The sequence below is a fragment of the Hypomesus nipponensis genome, chromosome 28, assembly GCF_054491055.1.
Source record: "Hypomesus nipponensis isolate SF chromosome 28, ASM5449105v1, whole genome shotgun sequence".
NCBI classification, from domain to species: Eukaryota; Metazoa; Chordata; class Actinopteri; order Osmeriformes; family Osmeridae; genus Hypomesus; species Hypomesus nipponensis.
This window is the reverse complement of record NC_140388.1, coordinates 7785207-7800225: the sequence shown is the minus strand read 5'-3', so window position 1 is coordinate 7800225 and position 15019 is coordinate 7785207. Positions and strand designations below refer to the sequence as shown.

General features: G+C 47.0%; 1 protein-coding gene across 1 annotated transcript; it reads right to left on the bottom strand.

Annotated features, from left to right (window-relative positions):
* Positions 1 to 8: 8 nt before the first annotated feature.
* Positions 9 to 14879, bottom strand: jak2b (Janus kinase 2b). Its single transcript, XM_084694445.1, has 24 exons — positions 14287 to 14879; positions 12820 to 13056; positions 11118 to 11241; positions 10840 to 10957; positions 9449 to 9594; positions 8900 to 9191; positions 8441 to 8560; positions 8076 to 8233; positions 7800 to 7911; positions 7486 to 7672; positions 7098 to 7222; positions 6640 to 6774; positions 6358 to 6445; positions 6090 to 6217; positions 5728 to 5866; positions 5199 to 5350; positions 4896 to 5046; positions 4363 to 4499; positions 3899 to 4088; positions 3459 to 3583; positions 2798 to 2970; positions 2479 to 2596; positions 1988 to 2101; positions 9 to 981 (listed from the first exon to the last, which is right to left on the bottom strand). The coding sequence occupies exons 2-24, from the start codon at positions 13040 to 13042 to the stop codon at positions 874 to 876; spliced, it is 3363 nt and encodes a 1120-aa protein (XP_084550571.1). The 5' UTR covers positions 13043 to 13056; positions 14287 to 14879; the 3' UTR covers positions 9 to 873.
* Between the last annotated feature and the right edge of the window lie 140 nt (positions 14880 to 15019).

The window sequence follows — 15019 nt, the reverse complement described above, 5'->3', positions numbered from 1 at the left end:
ACACAGCATTCATAGACATTTGTTTATAATTCTCCCGCCATTTCTTTCACAATGCAAAAACAAACAAACAAAACAATAAGGTATTCTTAATCATCTGTGTATGTACTTCATTTACACTGAGTGCTTTTCAGCAATTCAAATATAGACTTAAATGTTTATTTTATAAAATTATAAAATCTTTTTAAAATATGTACACAAATATGTATTTACATACCAAAAAAACACGTAAAACCTAAATCCATCTTTCAGCTTAATCAGTCCATCTTTCTTTCATTCTTCTGATATGGGGAGAAAAAGTTGGTGAAAGCTAGCCCCGCTAGCTCTGTCAACAAGAGGGACAACACAAACTAAACACACACACACACTCAGATAACCAAACACACACAAACACACACACAACTAAACACACGCACACAAACAGGGCCAGAATTTTCTAGAGCAGAAATTGTCATGCCAGAGCAAAAAGTGCCATAATGCTTTAAAATACAGAGTAAAACATTTTAAACTTGATTTGAAATATAAGAGATAGCATCAGATTCTTCTTGCATTACTAGGAAACCACTAACATTATGTTCAAAAGGGTTCAATATTATTCCACAGCATCCTAAATATTACGGTAAACTTTGCTCTGATTCCGCACATTTCTGCTCCAGCTGTTTTGGGATCACAACTGTAAAGAAATGAGACCTTGCTTGATACAGGTCTCTAGATAGAAGATTAGATTTCTCAGTTGAATCTCTTGCCACACAATGGCACACAACGGCAGTGTTTTCCCTTTGTCTCCAACAGGACACCCGCTTGGCAGCCGAGTGAATGTAGAAGCCTCTTTGTGAAAAGCGGAAGGGGGGGGGGGGGGGCACTTGGGGTGTTTCTCTAAATCTCCTTGCTGTCCCAGTACAGGTCGACCCGCAGGGCCAACTCCTTAAAGGACGGGCGTGAACACGGGTCGTTATCCCAGCATTCCTGCATCATCTCATGGATCTGAGAAAGAGCAGGAGAGATAGAGGGGGTGATAGAGAGGTGGTAAGAGACAGTTTGACCTGTTTTTTCAGGTACCGTATTTTCCGTAATACAAGTCACTTATTTTTTTAAATTTTTTTCATAGTTTAGCTGGTCCTGCGATTTATAGTCGTTTAACATTGTTTTTAAATGTTCGATAAACAAGTTCAACGGATTCAGTGATGTGGAATGAGATCGGAAGCTTGGTGAACTATCTTACCGGTAACTTGCTTGTTGGACTAGCTAGCTTGTTATGTTAATTTAGCCTATTCAGCCTCCCAGGTGAGTTCTTTATGCTATTGTGTAGCTGAATAACTGTTAATGTGTTACGTTGACATACCAGACACCTATTGTGACGGCCTCCTCAGCCGTCAAGTGGCTACACCTGGGCCCGGTGGTTTCCTCCCCTTTAGGAGGACTTCAGGAGACAGACGACCCTTCTGTTTTTTCGCAACACGCTTTTGTTTTGAGTTGTGGCAACCTTTTTGACTTTTGTTAATACAGCCTTCAACACTGCTCACTATCATGAGACACTCACACGCATGTACACCACTGACTTACTGACTTACATACCTCACGTTTAGTTATGTTAAATTAGTATTCTTTAATAAATTACCACAGCATATAGTTCTTGCGCATGTGTTCCCCTTTGTTCTGTCTTAACCCATGAGCCTGGTTTGTGACACTATTCAGCCTGTTGTTCTGTGTTCTATTGTGTCGTTGAATAACTTTCCTTTACAGATACAGTCTGTTCTTGTTCTTGGATTTTGTGAAATACATTTTGAAATAAATTTGATTTATAATCCAGTGCAATTTATGTTTTTTTTTCCCTCTTCATGACTCATTTTTTGACTAATGTCACTTATACTCCGGAGCGACTTGTAGTCTGGAAAATACGGTAACTGCTTGGCCATTATGGCACAAACGGAGTATGATAAATAACTCAAAACAAACTGTGCTGTTATCATGACAAGGCCCCACCCCTCACCTCTGGTGGACACTGAAGAGGCTGAGGCAGCCGGCTGCCTGACTTGAGGAGCTCTATGAGATGGTAGACTATCAGCTGTCCCTGCTTGTCATTCCCCATCATGCCCATGAACATCTGCGTAGACGGAGAGGGGAGGATGAGGACAGGGGAAGGGAGGGATGTCAGGTAGAGAGAGGTTTCATTGTGTCAGGAGCTTTGATAAAAGTGATGTACATGACTTTATATGTCGGACACTCTGCCCTTACCCAGGGGGTAGAGGCAAGATAAAGTCACATAATAAAAAATATACAAAAAAACTGAATAAGTATTCATTTCTGGAATGTTGACTCTGCTGATACCATCTGTTTGATCTGTTTCATGAGTATTTTATATAACGGAAAAAGCAAGCGTAAAAAAGGCAAAAACACGTTTGATCTTGAACATACTGTCCTGAGCCTGTTTTGTACGATGGAGAGGGGAGAGAGATAGAGAGGGGAGAGAGAAATCCTCACCGCAGGTGGGCTGAGGTTCTTGTCGCTGTGGGTGAACAGTTCATAGAGGACGACTCCGAAGCTCCACACATCTGACGCCACAGAGAACTTGCTCTCCGTCAGGGACTCTGGGGCGTACCTGCACACACAGGCCCACAAACATTCCTGAGTGAAAGGAACCCTGGGAAAGCTCATTTCTCACACCACCGCCCCCCCCAGCCCCCCCACATACTGCGCATCTGATAGCTGACTACAGACAAACACCCCTGAAAACAATCCGTTAGTGCTTTAGACAATGGCAAAAAAAAAACATGTCAAAAATGATTGAAACAAGTCAAACCAGAATATGGGGCTCTCTCCAGGTTCCTTGACCATGTAATACTCCTTGTCCTGTGGCAAGACTTTGGTGAGGCCAAAATCTCCAATCTTCACCCTCAGTTCACTCTCCACCAAGATGTTCCGTGTCGCCAGATCTCTGTGGATGTATCTCTTGTTGGCAAGATACTCCATGCCCTACACACACACACACACACACACACACACACACACACACACACACACACACACACACACACACACACACACACACACACACACACACACACACACACACACACACACACACACACACACACACACACACACACACACACACAAAATGACAAGAGACAAGTTCGCTCATACGCATCACAAGCATAACTTCAGGAAAAACCAAATGTATTGGGTAGGAGAACGCAACGAATGGACGAAAGCAGACAAAAGCGTGTGAAATTCTGCTGTTTTCAAATCACGCGTGGGATTGATCTTGCCCTGCTACTGGCCCTGAGGACCAGTCACGTACAAGAGATAACACTCCCAAATGAAGTGGTTTGAATGAACAGGAAAACCGAGGCTTTCATTAAATGCGGACCACAGACAATAACAGACTTAAATGGACAAAAACATCCTATGAAAGGATCTGGAAAACTTGAGAAGGGCTATTGGAGACTTGGAAGGTGTACCTTGCAGATCTGGGACGTGTAGTGCACTAGTTTCTTTTGGTCGATCCTCTCCTTGTTCTTGATGAGGTAATCGCGGAGGCTTCCGAAGGGCAGGTACTCCATGATGAGTCGCAGGTTCCTCCGACCTGCAGCACGCATTCCAACGACAAGAGACTTTACATTTCACATTTTCTTCATTCCTCAAGACTCTCTCAAGGGGAATCGTGGTTCCACAGTCATGGAACCGTCGAAAGATCACCCCTCTCCGCCGCTCGCGTGATCATGTGACCTCACACGGGGAATCCAGGACAAGGATTGGTGATTGCAATTACACGCCGTTACCCCTCCAACCTAGCGTTCCTCTAAACCAATCGGTGTCCGGCCGTACCTGCGGACCCCTCCTCTAAACCAATCAGCGCCCTGGGGACCCCTGCTCTAAACCAATCGGCGTCCGGACGTACCTGCGCTGTAGCACACGCCTTTATACTTGACGATGTTCTCGTGCTGGAGGGACTTGAGGATCTCGATCTCCCGCTCAAAGTCCCTCATGTGCTCGGCAGAGCTGTGCTGGAGCTTCTTCACGGCCACCACGTCCCCGGTGTTGTCCTGCAGCGGGTCGTACCGGCACATCTCCACACTGCCGAAGTTACCCTTGAAGAGGAAGCCAACACCGTTATAGAGCAAGCGGGGTAGGAGTTAACTTAAGATCTATCTAAATAACAAGAAGTCACATCAGTATGTGGCTGGGATAATTCTTAATAATAATAATAATCTGAGATAATAAAAGTCGTTTTTATGATGCCAGACGCCCGGCATTGTGAAAAGACCCACTAAGACAGGAGCTACGGAGACTGAGTCAAGTTAAAGACCTGGGAAGGGCTATGTATGGTTGATGACAGTGATGGAAAGCCGGGGACGCCCTCACCTTTCCCAGCTGCTGGAGGAAGATGAGATGTCTCTCCTCAAACTGGGCCGGCTCTCCGTTCTCAAAGGCCCCGGACAGCAAGGAGGACGCTCCGGTTCTGTTGGGCAGGATGTCACTCTCCACGATCAGCTCATAGTCTGGGGATGGAGGGAGAGAGCCACCAGTCAAAGATCTTGTTTTAAAGGAGTAGTAAACATGATACCATATACGCACGCACACACCTGTTTGAAGCCCCCCCCCCCCGCCCCTTTTCGAATATGTCACGTTGTTTATAAAGTCTACTATTAGAGACACCAGATTGTTCTCTGCAGTCCCTCATCTACATAACCGTGTTGACGTACACAGCACATTTCTAAACACAGTTCTGCCGAATTTCTTTGAGGTAGCTCCCTTTCCGACGGCGAGGGTCCCGGTGTGGCTCCGGAAAAAGGACACCAAACCGTACACGAGCGCTACGGATCCGGTGTCGGCATCAAGCAGCCCCCCCCCCCCCCCTCCACCGGTAACACAACCCCCCGCTAGAAGGGACTGACCCGGCGTGAACAGGCTGTTGAGGTCGCGGATGACGGCTCTGAAGGTGGGTCTGAAAGAGGGCTCGTAGTCCATGCAGCTGGTGATCAGGTTGGCAAGCTCCGTCCACTTTGGAGCGGGTAGCTGGTGGTGGTCCCCGTAAAACAGCTTCTTCTGCAACCGGGACAATTAGTTACCGAGGGGGCGAACGGATATACGGTGCAGGGGGTGTGTGGGGGGGATTTGAACCTGGGACCTCTTGTCCTGCGGGCAAATACTCTAGCCACCAGGCTGCCCCCCAGTCCCAGCAGTGTTCTCCTCCTCACCTTGGAGTTCTCCAGGGTGCCCAGGGGCTTCTCTCCCCCGCTGCAGATCTCCCACAGCGTCGTCCCGTAGCTCCACTTGTCGGCCGCCAGGCTCAGGCAGCCGGGGTCCTCGATGCACTCTGGCGCCACCCAGGGGATCCTCTCCGTCAGGACTGGAAGACAGAGGGGGGGGGGGGCAGACGGCTGAGCGGTTAGGGAATCGGGGCTATTTATCAGAAGGTTGCCGGTTCAATTCCCCGGCCGTGCGGAATGACGTTGTGTGCTCGGGCCTGGGGAGACGTAACGATCGGGGGTGTTTGCGGTCGTGCTGTGAACAGGATATGTTGGGAGCCTCCCCGCTGGGAGTTTGAATAACTGTCGCCCCCTTGTGGCACACTGGAAGTAACACACCATGGACGGACTGATGGGAGAACTGATGAATGGATAGAAAGGATGGATAGCATCGATGGAGCTTCATTTATCCCAGAGGGATATATGTACTAGTGAGAAGTTGAAGGGGGTGGGGTGGATGAAGGAGGGGGTGACTCACTCTCTTTAGGCAGGACGGTGATGCTGATGCCTGGGTCACTGAGTTTGATGAACGGGGGATTCCCCGTTTTCTGGTCCTCCTCCCGGATAAGGAGGACGTTCTTAAGGCAGACGTTGCCATGGGCGATGTTCTTCTCCTCCTGCAGGGCGAGAGAAACCAGACAGTGAACGAGGACGCCTGGATGCCCCGACAGGCCCCCGGGACAGCCTAGTCGACCAGACTCTGAACAGTGCTTTGATACATTGCCACCAGCATATCCGTGGTCTAGTTAACATGTTTTTTTTTTTAAACACATATTGTTCATGACGACATTCAAGCCCATTCGGGGGTTTGAAACACAGTTTGTTATGTCTGCTTCTTACCAGGAAGTTCATGGTCCAGGCCAGCTGTTTGGCCACTTCAAGTTTCCACCGGATATTGACAGAGTTCTTGTTCTTCTTCAGGTACGTGTCCAAAGAGCCAAACTTCACAAACTCCTGCACCATGATATCTGAAAGGATTCACCCAAATTGACAAGAAGGGTCAGGAGCAGCCGTTTGTTTACCCCCGCCCAGAGATAAGGGCACCTCCGTGTGAATCCTAATAAATCACACAAAAATAACAGTGTGTGTGTGTGTGCAGAGCACTCACTCTCCTCCCCGCACACACACATTCCGTAGTTTAGAACCAGGTGTTTGTGTGACAGCTGGCTCATCATGCTTGCAGCTTCGAAGAAAGACTGCAGAAGGAGACACAGAGAGAGACAGAGAGAGAGAGACAGAGACAGACAGAGCGACACAGACAGACAGAGACAGACGACATTGTCGGTCACTACAACATGGGCGTCGTTATATGCCAAGGAAACCGTCCGAGATACCCAGGGCCAGATGAACAGAAGGAGAACCCCAGTTTGAATACCCGTCCTTTACTGACCTCTGAGTAGCTCCTCTGCGCTTGTTCTAGAACTTTCATGATGACCTCCGTTTGGTGCATCTCCCCATAGTCCCCGAGCTCCTTACGGACTCCTTTGATGATCTTTGTAAACGTACCTTGACCTAAACTTTCATTCTGGAACACAGGACAGTCCACATTCAATATTTTTGGTTAGACACACACAAAAGGAGATACAAATGTCAATGGCAATCTCCTTTTTGGTTGCTTGAGTTGTATTGGCAAAAACACACAACTTTTTTTTGTATTAAGTATTGAAAACATATTGCATTTGAAGCATGTGCTAAATAACTTCCTTCCTCATCCAAATGTTGCTAGGTCAAATTCTGATATATAGTGTACTCGTACTCTGCAGGCTTTCCATTCAGAATGTTGGAACATGCACATAAGCTGAGCAAAAGGAAGACATTCCGTGGCATTAAATAAATCATGCTGCTTACAAACTCCAGGTCCTCTTTCTTGATCTTGTGGAACACCATCTGGCTAATGTGGTGTCGCGACAGCAAGGGAGAAAGAGACACTTCAGAGCCCTTGTTGCTCCTGCATACAAGTAAACTGGACAATTCTGTGTGAGGAAGACGACATAGAATAGGATGACTTAACCATTAAGACCAGGCCAGAGTCTCTTTCTTAGGAGTCTAGTTTGAAGGGTTTGTCCTACAAGTATCTATTACACTACCAGCAATGACCCAACATAGGAACCGACTCTCTCACACACTCACTCACACACACATGCTCTCTCGCACTATAATGTTCAAAAGTCGAAAAAGCGACTGAGAAACGTGAAGCCCGACTGACAGAGCGACATCCAGTTGAAGGGCAGTTCACCTTTGGATTTGGGCGGGCAGCGCCTGCTGAACTGGAAGGCGATCCCGTCCGAGCGCACGGTCTCCTTCTGGTAGCAGGTGAGCAGCTCCTGCAGGCTGCCGAAGTTCCTCTTGGTGCCGCTCAGGTTGACCTCCCCGCAAGGCGACCTGGTGATCTGACAGTGCTTGTAATCCACGACGTCGTACACCTGACGCGAGCAAACACACACCGAGGGAGAGGACGGTTCTATTTTGATTGGACGTCATTTCACCAAGCGGTCGACGATTGTTTTGAAAGCGGCATCCGCCGAACCGGCGTTCGTTTTTTCTACGTACCCTCACGCCGAAGGTCAGAAAGTACTTGTTGAAGTCCTTGGGGCTGCACCTGAGCAGGTACAGGCCACGCTTATTTCCAGACTTCTGCAGCTTATTGATGGCGAACTCGATTCTACGACGGGAGAAAACATCAACGTGAGCAGCAGGAAGGGGAAACAACAAGACGACCAGTCAGGCGGTGAGGTGCAAGAAAGAAGGGGGGGGGGGGGGGGGGTTGCCATGTTGGCTGGCAGACCCATAAATAAATAAACGGGTGCCCGCGCAGGAGTCACTTACGAGATGGGTCCGTGACAGTGACAGCTGATGGCCTCGACGAGCCTTGGGGAGGCCACTTCTTTACAGAGGTAGTGGTGTGCGTCCGTCGTGAGGCGGTAGTAGCCGTCGATGAGCGACACGAAGGACAGAGCCTGGGCCAGGCTGGGAAACTCAAGCTCCTGACAGGCACAAGAACGAGAAGGGATTCAACATCGAACACACGTGAACTACACGTGGCTTCCCAGCCACGGACACATGTATGCCTGTTATGCTACGTCCCCCCCAAAAACTAAAACAAACTACACATTACGACGCAAAAACAACGAGGGAATCTATTGGAGGTATTATCTGTGTGTCCGTGGCAGGTTTGAGGATGTTAGCCGTACCAGAGTCTTCCCGTCCTGCTTGTTGATGGAGACGACTCGACTCTCCATGGAGCCCTCCTTGTTAGCCTGTTTGATACTGATGTCAGTAACGTCCGGGAAGTCACAGTAGGTCTGCAAGTCCTGCGCACAACACAACCCATCGTGGAGTTAGACTGACAGTGTGTTGACACGAGCGCATATTTCTACAGACTGGGCCCACCCTCTACAAACAGATGGGTAAAACGAAACCATATTGTAAATCAGGCGATGCTTGATTTACAGGGCAGCTGAACATGTGTATGGGGTGGATGTAAATGTAAAAAAAAAACAACAACAAAAACTGTCTTAGGGACCTTTGTTCCAAATATCTAAAACATAATGTTGCCCAAAAGTACTAACTACTTTCCGCAACGTTAGCTCGGGGAACGCGGGACACACGAAACACAACACGACCAAACCCAAAGAAGATAGAAACAGTGCCTGTTCAGAGTTCTTGTGCTTGTCCCGGCTCCACTGGATGCCGTGGTCCGCTGCCACGGTGATGGTGACCTGCCCGGCCGAGGGCTCCCTGACCTGGAAGCGCTCCGTGTAGAAGGCCGTCTCCAGGGACTCCATGCTGATGAGGTACTTGAGCTTCAGGTCGCGCGCCGTGGCCCGGCACTGGCTGAACTGCTGGATGAACTTCTTGAAGCGGTAGCGGATCCGCTTGCGCGTCAGGAAGTTGCAGTCCTGGATGTGGGCCCGCATGTCCTTGGGCAGGAAGGACTTGTAGCTGACACGGGAGAGAGAGACAGAGAGAGGCATAGTCGACGTGTTTGATTGCCGTCTGATATTCAGCCTTGCCTCAGCTATATATAAAACGCAACTGCAGTCTTAGTCTAGATTCCAATCACACTGCTTACAGCGTTTGGCCACACCAAACCTGGTCATATGGGAGTAAAAACGAGTCTCTCTATCGGCAAGATGACAGAAAGTGTTTAGATGTGGTGAGACTATTTGATGGGGCATGGTGACGGGTCGTCCGTTTACCTCGTGGCGTTGTAGATGTCCAGCGGAGACATGTGCTTCTCATTGGCCAGCTGCATCATGTCCAGCACGGCCATGCCCAGGCTCTCCTCCTGGCTCTCGTGGGAGTTGGAGATCTTCACCCAGCCGTTGACAAAGTCACTCCTCCACTGCGACCCCGACGGACGAGCGCAAACACAGACGGCCGGGTTAGTGATCAGGTGTGAGCGAGAGCTGAGACTGCGCCCGGGGCATTTCACCCAGGGCCCTAACCGAGAGCACACGGCTGAGTGTGTTCGGGAGGTCAAGGTCACAAAACGGTTCCGGATCTTTGTTTAAGATCAAAACAAACCCCTGCAACAACGTCCATCGTTTGGAACATTCTAAAGCCGATCAGAAGTCCCACAGCAGTGTAGGATTAACGTGCACTATATGTAAAACAAATATGAAGAAACTGGAATGGAGCGCCGGTCAGAGTGGGTGGGGGCCTCCCGGGTGTTATTGGATACATAAGCATAAGCAGTACATAAGCTGCTGAGACCTGAAATAACATTGTGGTAGGCTTCTTATTCTGCCCAGAGCAGTACCGAAGCCTAAAGTCAGAATGTCTAGGGAATAATTCCATATAATCCCGTACTGTGTTTCAATTAGAGTTCAGTCATTATAAGACAGCTTTAAAGGTGCTGTAAAGCAAATTCCATGATAAGCTTCTCCGTACATTGTATACATTTGAAATTAGTTAATGAAAGCATGTGCAAAGCTCTAAAACTCGCACTGAAATGTGGAGTTAGACCGTTGAACAGTTTCACACCTTCAGGCGATACGCTAACCAGAATGTTATTAAATGTTACCATAAATTATGATTGAATTATGAAAAATGACATAAAATATGAAACCATTATACCAATACCAAGCAGGACTGAGTGTTGTGTTATAACATAACAAAAAAACGATTTAACGTGGACAAAGGGTTGAGGATAGAGGAATGGAAAAATAATCTCAATATAATAAAACATCTCATCAGAGCAGTCCCCTATTTTGACTATAAATAATAAAAGCCTACGTCATAAACTGTCAACATTCCAACCAAAAATATTGATGGTCAAACAAGCTTCCAATGCCCCTGCCTGATCCCTCTCTCTCCCTCCCTACAGTGAATGGCCACGGTGCCTAATAAATGGGGCAGGAGTAGCAGGAGACACACACTATCAAACAGTCCTTGTGTGGGACTCCAGCGGCAATCTCACGCTGACAACTCGGACTCCTTCAAAAGACACAGTCATATGCTCAGCTGTCAGACGAAAGAGGCAGCCAACTGTTGCTTCTCCACAGGGTACAGACCCAGCTGTGATATGTTCCCTAGGCTGTATGGGACGCGACACGGCTTCTTGACACGGACACGAGTGTCGACTCACCTGAGCAAAGAGGTACGCCATGATGAAGTCATCGAGGACCGGACTCTCAGAGCCTTTGGTGACTCCATACCGATAGGCTCTCGAAGCCCCACTGCTATACCAACCGGGGAAATAGTACCTATCACAGAACAGCATTTAGTTTCGGAGAAAGAGAACAAACATATGGAAGTGTTATCATTAAATAAATACAGGAACATCTATATACAAACACATAGTGTATTTACATACATTGACAAGACATAAAAACAGGTAAACAACGTTGGTAACACCACTCGTACCTAATTCTAAACACCACATCCTCACTGGAGGATTCATCGAGCTGGAAGACATGATTGGGTGGGAACCAGATGCTGTCTCTCTCCCTGAAGAGGCCAAACAGAGTGCAGTGCAGGGGGGACACATCTAAAGGGAGAAGGAGAGGGCACAACGTAGCAACAAGAGGCTAATTAGTTGGATTAGAAATTGCAGGAGGTGCATGGTTGCAAAATATCTCTTCAAATGGTACAATGTTGTAACAACACATCTTTGAATTTTGTATTTTTAACATGTAGGTATGTATGGTTTGAATTGCTTCCAGGGTTCTCAAGCCTCACACATTGACCGTGAGATACACGCATTTCATCCCGTTCATACACTCTCGCGCCACACCTAGCATTTCTCACGCTGAGAAGGCAACGCCAACCAAGTTGTCGTGCTAACGTTGTATTCATTAATGGTCGCACGAGTGAAGTTTTTTCGGCGACCGTACATTCGTTGAAAGCTCGTCTTGGGGGTGTGGGGGAGAAGGGGAGAATCATCTCACTCCAAGCTTTTGATAAAACCTGACGACCCTGTGTTTCTACTGTACCTATATTAGTTACTATAAGGGTAATGTTGGCACTAGTCAGTGTACCACCACTTGCAAGAACAAAAATGTCCACTCTCCATGGAATCAGACACTATTTGAGAAAGATATACAGTTAACATACACAGGCACTTGAATGATATGTTTGTACCTCTGAGGGGATTAACAGCTGAATTGTGTTTGACCAAAGATGTGTCGAAATAGGGGTGACCTGAAGAACAGTAATACATTTCATGATGTAGTCAGACTGCATAATTTTAATGTTATTGACTATATGCCAACCAAAGGAGGGGTCTGTAAATATTTTATTGAAAGCAATTTGATTGCACGTGTAGTATAATTGTATTAATTCAGGAGTAGGGTTTTAGGTGTTGTTTTAGTGTCGTTTGATTATGTCACATGGTTCCCATGTATTTTTTTAACAGGCGTCATATGATCAAGGAAAAGGTAGAGGGGGTCCAACAATACAAAATAAGTACAATGATCTATATTCTATCCCCAACCACCAACAGTTAAATATTTGTGAGAAACAACCAAAGCTGGGCGTATGTATAACAGCCAATAGAAGAGTTTACACCATGACCGCGAAAACACAGAAACATGACTGCAGAGCTAGGACAGTTAACATTCTCCAGCAGCTTCCACTTATGCGCATGGGTGAAGAATCTCCTCACAAACACTTAAATGTCATGTTTGGTTTATCAACAGTAAAAAAAACGTGCAGGTTGGTATCTCCTGTCATGGTTGGCTCGCAGTTTGGTTTGACGATTCAGAGCGTCTATGGCAGAACGCACCAGACCCCAGTGAACATACCTCTGCTTATCCTTGGCAACGGTAAATACAGGTAAAAAGACTGGAATAAAGTTGCTGAGCTCAACACAGTCGGCTATTGCCATCGACCCCAACAAACTTTCTTCCATAAAAATCCCCTGACCTTTCAGCGAACTGGGCTTGAACAGAAACATACAATCTCAAGGCGCCGTTCAAACTGAACGACACCGCCCCTTCTCTTTCGTTTGTGAACGTTCATAGGGAAACCACAGCTGAGACAACGTCTTTTAGTTCATGGCCCAAGGTGGAAACAGAGATCCTTCATGCCCCTCTACTCAGCTGTGCCATGGAAGTCTGGTACTCACTGCACTCCTTGGCAGCCTCGATGCAGATCTGCTCGGCTACATGGTTCCCAGGTGGGAAGCAGAGGGGGGGGCAGTCGGCCCCTCCCTGACTGCTGTGGTAGAGTTGGACCCTCAGCACGGCGTCAGCCAGCCTGGAACCCCGCCGCTCTCGGAGGGCGTTGCCGTTCTGGTGCACGGGGGGGTGCGTGGGGGGCTCCAAGTCCATTGCAGGGACATAGGCCATGTAGAAATGAGCCCCTGTAGGTGATGAGAACAGAGATCAAATGTTGACATTTGTAATGACACAAAAATCTTCAGATGAAAGTCTAATTGCCTAATGGGCTTGACAAATCAGGCGACACGTTATGATGAAGAGGTTAAGGAAATCCCCCCCCCCCCCCCCCCCACACACACACACACACCTCCTGACACTGCCTGTGGGCCTAAGATGTGCATCTCATGATAGGACAGTCCTACAAGACAAACACTGACAAATGAGAGGGTGGCTGGAGGCAGATTTGTGAATATAGCTACAGTGAAATGTCCAACTTTCTGATGCTCAAATGGCCGAATCCCAACAGGACTCACCGTGTGTGACAACATCGTAGGCCAGGCAAAGCATGCAATATCAACAGTTGCTATCTCTACATGGCAGGCCTCCCACAACTATTCATGTATTTAGTTTCCCCTACCATGCCGTCCAGCTAACTTTACATCTTTTAATAAATGTCTGTCTGCAGCAGTTACATGACAAACTGCCGTCCACGTTCATCAATTTTTCTAGATTAACGTTACTAGCACTAACATTGCCTGCTATTCAATTAGCTCGCTAAAACCCATAGCCCTGGGTTTAGTACAACTTCGAACTTGTTGACATATCGAAATTGAGCAATGTTCTTTAAGCACTGACTTAGTGCAAGCTAGTTGACAGTAGTTGCATAGCTGCTGACGCATTGTTATATACCCTGACCCATGAGCTGTTTAACTAACTAATATTGCATTGCTGAATGTAGGCGAGCAAGCTAGTTTCCATAACTGCAGCACGGTGCTAATGTTTCTGATAGCTATAGTATCTGGCCCCTGCCCATGCTGCACAATCTATCTAGCAGCACTAGCTGGCTAGCCAAGTTAGCTACTATGGTGTCACCCTAGCAAATTTTGGTGCCAAATCACAAAATCTGAGATGGAAAACATGGTTGCATAATGACAAACAATTTGGTCCACATAACAGAATCAAACAACGTTAGCTAAATTGGTTACCCAAGTCATACAGTCATCCATCAATAACTACTTATTTACTAGAACTCACGTTAAATGTCAGAACCCTGTACTAGCTAGCCCACGGAACACTTAGAAAACAAATTGCTAGCAAACAACGTGATAGTTTTTCTACAGCTTAAAATTATATTAACTTCTGCTCGTTAGCTGCCATAACAAAACTGTGTATTATCATAGCCTAACCTGTTGAAGTTAACTAGCGTCACTTACTTGGCCGATTAATCTAGACAGCTAGCTAGCTCAGCTAGCTAGTTAGCTTTCCAGTACGAGGTTAGTGAGGGGCTTGTCAAGTAGTGGCAAGTCGGGTAGGCTACTTGACAGGTCCAGCCAGGTTCGATTCAATGATCGGATCTCCAGGGGCGTCGAGATGTTTGTCCAAGTGAAGACTCATTATAAATGTATCAGAAATCGTGAACACTTAATTTTGCTAACGTTACACCCATGCAAGGTCGTCATGTATACATAGCTACGCATATCTAGCTAGTCCTACATTATTAGTTAGCTAGCCAAGCTAACGTTCCGACCTACACCAAATAACCGTCGAGGCGTTAGCACTAGCACTGTCGTGTAGCTAATAATAGCTCGTTAGCTAGGCTGGCTGTCAATCTTTCCTCAGTCGGTTGGCGTCAAACCCACAAGACATGGATTCGTCGCTTCTGACACGAGTCACTGCCAGCAGTGAGAATGCTCTGTCTGTGTTAGTTGCACTGTTTGTTTGCTTATACCCCATCTACCGCTCATTCGTTCTGAATCGTCTCTAGTATCTAGTATCCTTAATCTGTTGCCGAATAAGACTGTATATTATTATGTCTCACCAAATCGTACAGAAGTGTAATGGAAACTGTAGACATTGACCTGTTGACCCAACATTATTAATATTATGAAGTTAATGACAATATAAATACAATATTAAGTAGCCTACTGTTGCTTGCTGCAGATAAGA